This window comes from Bubalus bubalis, chromosome 14 (assembly GCF_019923935.1).
Source record: "Bubalus bubalis isolate 160015118507 breed Murrah chromosome 14, NDDB_SH_1, whole genome shotgun sequence".
NCBI classification, from domain to species: Eukaryota; Metazoa; Chordata; class Mammalia; order Artiodactyla; family Bovidae; genus Bubalus; species Bubalus bubalis.
The window spans coordinates 17,451,018-17,456,897 of record NC_059170.1 but is presented as its reverse complement, the minus strand read 5'-3'; the positions used below and the strand labels follow the sequence as shown (position 1 = coordinate 17,456,897).

General features: G+C 48.8%; 1 protein-coding gene across 1 annotated transcript; it reads right to left on the bottom strand.

Annotated features, from left to right (window-relative positions):
- Nucleotides 1-2,593: 2,593 nt before the first annotated feature.
- Nucleotides 2,594-5,384, bottom strand: GHRH (growth hormone releasing hormone). The gene is made up of 3 exons (XM_025263487.2): nucleotides 5,128-5,384; nucleotides 4,756-4,860; nucleotides 2,594-2,857 (listed from the first exon to the last, which is right to left on the bottom strand). The coding sequence occupies exons 1-3, from the start codon at nucleotides 5,205-5,207 to the stop codon at nucleotides 2,653-2,655; spliced, it is 390 nt and encodes a 129-aa protein (XP_025119272.1). The 5' UTR covers nucleotides 5,208-5,384; the 3' UTR covers nucleotides 2,594-2,652.
- Nucleotides 5,385-5,880: the final 496 nt, after the last annotated feature.

Below are 5,880 nucleotides of genomic sequence, written 5' to 3'. Positions count from 1 at the left end.
CACTTGGCATATAGTGGGATCTCTAGAAATGTTTGTTGAGTAAATAAATGGCATTGCTCATAGATGGATGAGTCACCAGTGGATGAAGGATGACTTGGGCCCAGAGTAGTCGAATATGGCTAAGAGCCCACTTCTGGGCTAGGTCCCCTATAGTTGAATCCCAGCTCTCTCCTTGTTGGCAGTGACCACGGCAATTCACTTCACCCTTCTGTGCCTTGGTTCCTCGTCTGTGAAATGAGAATGATGCCAGTACCTCCTATTAGGCTGTATAGGGAGTCTATGAGGTTCTACACGTGAAGCTGCCTGGCTGGCACTCTGAGTGTTTGGTAAATATTAGCTTTAAAAAAAAAAAAAAAAAAGCTTGTAATACCACTTTGGGAAATGGAACTCTGTAAAACGTGAAAAAATTAGGCTGAAGATAAAAGAAAATTGAAATGCAGACCAGTATGGGGGAATTTTATTGTATTTATAAAGGAAAAAGTAGGTCAGAAATTTAAAAGGATTAACCGGATGCAGTTGTGTCTCAGCTGCAGGGAGCAGAAAATAGAGGCAGAATCTTCATCCTTGGGAATTCCTATTGCAGAAAGAAAGATATAGCTTAGTCTGGGGGCACTGAAACCAAGGCAATGTAGGACAGGACACTTGGAATTAGGGTGACGGTGAGTCCAATGTTGAAACTGACTGACTCCCAAGATGACCTCAGTCTTAGCCCCAGATCTCCCAACCCAGTCCTATTGAGAGCCTGGGCAATCATTGGCCCTTGAAGAAGCCACTTCTAACTCCCAAACAGGGTTAGATGAGGTCATTCTTTCCAGCACACACGTTCACCACATCCCTTACCATTTATCACAAATTAAATAATCCACTGTACAAGTACTTGTTTAATTTCTGTCTACTTCAGTGTGTTATGAATTCCATGAGAGCAGAAACCAGGACTGGCCCATCCACGGCTGTCCCCTCAGCCCAGAGCCTGGCCATCTTTGGATGACTTTTTGTTTTTTAAGATTTTTTTTTTTATATGGACCATTTTAGAAGTCTTTACTGAATTTGTTACAATATTGCTTCTGTTTTATGTTTTCATTTTTTGGCCACAAGGCATATGGAATCTTATTTCCCAGACCAGGAATTGAACCCATGACCCCTGCATTGGAAGTTGAAGTTTTAACCACTAGACCACCAGGGAAGTCCCTGGATGACTTTTAAGAGCTGGGAAGATGGAGAAACCTGAACTTGTTAACTTAGAGGACTGTTATATGGACATAAAGCATGGTGGGTGTGAAAGGGTGCTAACTGCCAAATCATTCTATTCTTAAGGTAATAATGTAAGAATTCATTCAGCAGTTCTGTTTTCTCAGCACCCCACCCCCACCCCCTCATGTCCTGGTATCTGCAACAGTTGAGCTGGAGGGGGAACAATGGCTGGGGCAACCTCTGGGGCCTTCCTGCCGCTCTAGGACTTTCAGCTTTGTGAAGCCTCTAGCTTTTAACCTGCAGGAACAAAGCCTGCATTCTTAGGACGTGGCCCTCCTTGGGGCCACTCTACCCCACTGGGGCCTGGTGAGAGCCCTGAAGCCGGTGAATAGTGACCTAATCCCAGCATGAGAAGCACGGGTCTGGGACGGTGTGGTGCGGGGAGGCATTATTCTTTAGGGACATTTATTTAAAAAAAGAATTCTATCCTCCAGGACCTTGGCAGTCATTGGAGCAAATCTGCTCCCTTCACAGAGGAGGGAACAGGAAAGATGACTTGCTGTGTGCAGAGACTTGGCTGTACAAGCAGACCTGGGGCTCAGGTGTCCATCCGGCCTCCGGGGTTGGTTCTCACCTCTGCTGCGCTCTGCCTGTCCACCTGCTGCTGCTCGCATCTCCCCAGGACAATACTTGGCCAGATCTCTGAGCTCTCGGTGTCTAATCAGGCTGGGAAGAAGGCGAGGGGGCACACGGAGAGCTCTGCTGGGAACTGGATTTGCTTAATAGTTTGGGCTGGAGGTGTCTGGCAGAGTCACGCTGGGGCATGTTTGTGCTCACAGTTCAAAAATCGGGCTCTAAAATACAGCACAGTTTCTGCAAACAGTCGTGTCGTTTTGAAGAAATGGAGTTCGTCTGAAGGGCTCTGGGGAAGAAAGGCAGGTCTTGGGCCTGCCTAATCCCTGACTTGGGGCAAGCTACTTCTTCTTTGCCTCAGTTTTCCTCCTCTGTAAAATGGGAAAACTCACTCCTGATCTTCCCTGACTCCTACTAGGATTGTGAGGGTCAGGGAGCTGGGGAGCGACTGTCATTCCCATCTCTTCCTCTCACAAGCGCTTCTCACAGTCCTCTACCCAAGGGTGTTGGGAGGGGCTGGTCTCCCTTTGATTTTACAGTTCAATGAACTTGGCAAGGGATCCAGGGCATGCATCTCAGACCAGGAGCATCAGAGTCCCCTGGGACTCTCGTTCAAATTCAGATTCCTGGGTCCTATCCCCAGGACTCATGAGTGAGGGACATTTCTGGACACAGACACTGAGGCTGGCCTCTGGCTCCACTGGAGATACAGGAGTGGATGAGAGCCAGTCTCCATCACACATGTCCCACCTTCTTCCGGTTCTTGATGTATGGAAGAAGGGACCTCGTTCCCAGGTTGCTTGGAGAGGAGGAGAGTCCTTTTCCTGGCTACCCTTGGGGACAGAAGCCTCTGAGGTCCCTCAATACACACATGTGCACACCTTCACACTTGTGCACACACACATATGCCCACCTGCGCTCCTGCAGCAGGCTCACCAAGGTGCTCTCCAGTGCCATCTGCTGCTGGTCTGTCCACACGCCGTCCACCTGACGGCCAAGCCGTACCTTTGCTCCTTGCTCCTGGTTTCTCTCTCTGTTTGATTAGAAAAAGAGGAACAACAGAAGTTGCTGTTTGAGTGGGAAGCGGAGGAGGCCTGGGAAAGTTCAGGGCAAAGGGAGCAGAGCGAGGGTGCATCCCTCGGCCTATTGAGATACCTGGCATAGACTCTTGAACCCAGCTGAATTAGACTCAGCAGCGTTTAAGAAGGCAGTGTGTATAGGAGTGAAGACTATAGGCTGTGAAGTACACATTTGCAAAATATCTTCCCACAGATGACTTATTAAGCACAAAGGAGAAGATGTTAACTCAACAGAGGAGAAACCTGGCAGCCGTCGTGTTACACAAGTGATCAAAGTTACCATCACCAATGGGACAAATGGACAACACGCGCCTCCCGACAGGATGCACCGAGAAGGACGCATTACCTCTGTTGCATAATGTGAATCTATTCATGAGGAAGCACCCGGCAAGCCCAATATGAGGGACATTCTATGAAGAACTGCCCTTTACTAATAAAAAATGTCTGTGTCATAAAGACTGAGGAAATGATCCAGACTGAAAGAAACTAAATGCCACCTGGGGCTGGACTGAGTCCTGGATGAGGAAGATCAGTAATTGTTACAGGGACTTCCCTGGTGGTCCAGTGGTTAAGAATCCACCTTGCAATGTAGGCGACATGAGCTCAATCCCTGATGGGGGAACTAAGATCCTACATGCCGCAGAGCAACTGAGCCCGAGCACCACAGTTCCTAAGCCCGTGTGCCACAGCCAGAGAGTCCACGCGGCACAATGGAAGAGCCTGCGTGCTACAACTAAGACCTCACACAGCCAAAAATATTTTAAAATTTTTATAAAGGATATTTTGGGACAACTAGTGAAATTTAAATATGGACTCTAAGTGATAATTATACTGTGATTATATAAGAGTATCTTTGATTAGCTATTAGGAGACACACAAAAGAACTTAAGGATAAAGGGTCATGATGACTATAATTCACTCTCAAATGGTTCAGCAAAACAATAATACTCATAATCATACCTGAGTTTGTGTACGTATGTCTAGACCTGTATCTATGCATATATATATATAGAGAGAGAGAGAGAGAGAATGTGTGTGTGTGTGTATACATGCTCAGTCATGTCTGACTCTGCAACCCCATGGACTGTAGCCCGCCAGGCTCCTCTGTCCATGGGATTTTCCAGGCAAGAATAATGGAGTCGGTTGCCATTTCCTCCGCCAGGGAATCTTCCTGACCCAGGGATCGAACCTGCATCTTCTGCATTGCAGGCAGATTCTTTACCACTGAGTCATCAGGGAAGCCCCAGATATGGAGTAAGCAAATATAGTAAAAAAAATATTAGGAATTGTTGACTCTTAGGGCAGGGCATGTTAAAGCCCTTTGTACTATTTCTGCAACTTCTCTGTAAGTTTGGAATTTTTTCAAAATGAAAATTAAAACAGGTTCAGGCAGTGGAGTCAGGCTGATTGCATGCTAATTCTGCCACTCATTGCTGTGTGTCCTTTAGAGGCTATTAATGTAGCTTCTGTGTGATGGGGTAAGAGGACATCCTTTGTAAAGTTGTTGGAAACAGCACGTAAGAACCTGAGCATAATGGCTGACACTGCCAGGGGCTTGCTATGCACTGTGCCGGGTTGTATACTGATGAACCAGTACAAAGTCTTTTTTTCTGGTAGAGTCAGTCAACTGGTGACTGCTGTCAGTGTTATTACTGGAGCCCAACTCAGGGACAAGCGTCTATGCTCAATGATCACGTATTAGTTAAGGGTTAAGACGAGGTTTGACACGAGCCCTTCTGCCCTGGCGAGTCCAGAAGTGACAGCTGCCGTGCCAGCGAAGAGGCCAGACTTGGTTCCTGCAAATCACGGTGAACCGAGGCTGCAGGGAGGAAGCACCAGAACGCCGGCTCACCCCTGCTGCCTGTTCATGATATCCTGGAGTAGCTTGCGGGCAGACAGCTGGCCCAGAACCTTCCGGTAGCTGTTCGTGAAGATGGCATCTGCGTACCGTGGGATCCTAGTAGAAGGAGTCAGAGGTCAAAGGGTGGGGTGGGAGGCCCAGGGGACTGTGCTCACTTGGTCTCTGTGAGGTCTTTCTGTCGCCTCTTGCCCTGCTCGTCCCCAGAGAGGGCTGGAACCAGGGCTGGGTGGTGACCTCTCTGGGGCTTAGTCTGCCTCCCTCCCAGAGATGAGCAAGGGAGGCTGCCTGAGGAGCCAGCTGGGGACCAGCTCGAGTCTGCATCCTCAAAGTGCCTCGCTTGCTTCTCTTGTCAGAACTGCTTACCTGAGAGGCTGGGAGGGCAGGGAACCGTGGGAGCCGCTGCTGAGGGTGAGGGTCACGAGGAAGAACACCCAGAGCAGCATCCTTCACCCCTGTGCTGGTACCTGGGAAATGACAGACAGGAAGAAAAGGTCAGGCATAGCCATAGACACTGAGATGCCCTCTGCTAGCTCTGGCCCTCGGCCTGGCTCCGTGAGAGCTATGATCCTTGTCTTTTGGAAGCTGTGGGGTAGGGAAGACAGAGCAGACTCGAAGTCTGACACACCTGGGTTCAAGTTCTGCCTCTGCCAGTCACAAACTCTGGCCTCATTTTCTCCATCTGTAAAATGGGCACGATAAGGCTATGCCGCTGATCTCACAGGGTTGAACATACAATGAAAGACGATGGTGAGACTACCGCTTCCTGTAGGGCATTCTACGTGGGACGCAGGCCTCAGCAAGGAATAATATAATAATGTGTGCTAAATCGCTTCAGTTGCGTCCAACACTTTGCGACCCACCAGGCTCCTCTGTCCGTGGGGATTCTTCAGGCAAGAAGACTGGAGTGGGGGAGGAGCAAACAGCTTCTCATATTTGCCTAAGTCTTCCCCTGCCCAGTGTGGCACTGACAGCGTTGAGTGGGGCTGACAGCTCAGGCTCTGAGTCAGAAAAACCCGAGTTCACATCCAGGCTTGGTCATCACTAGCTGTGCATCCCAGGACTAGGGACTTCTCCTTTCCAGACCTCAGCTTCTCTATCCACAAAATGGACTCAATA

Bases quoted from the DNA above. Each gene is read 5' to 3' on its own strand.
- GHRH (XM_025263487.2), bottom strand. From the start codon at position 5,207: ATGCTGCTCTGGGTGTTCTTCCTCGTGACCCTCACCCTCAGCAGCGGC. The intron at 4,861-5,127 runs GTAAGCAGTTCT...TCCTTCTACTAG, and splicing joins CTGCCCTCCCAGCCTCTCAG to GATCCCACGGTACGCAGATG. The intron at 2,858-4,755 runs GTGAGCCGGCGT...CTAATCAAACAG, and splicing joins ATCATGAACAGGCAGCAGGG to AGAGAGAAACCAGGAGCAAG.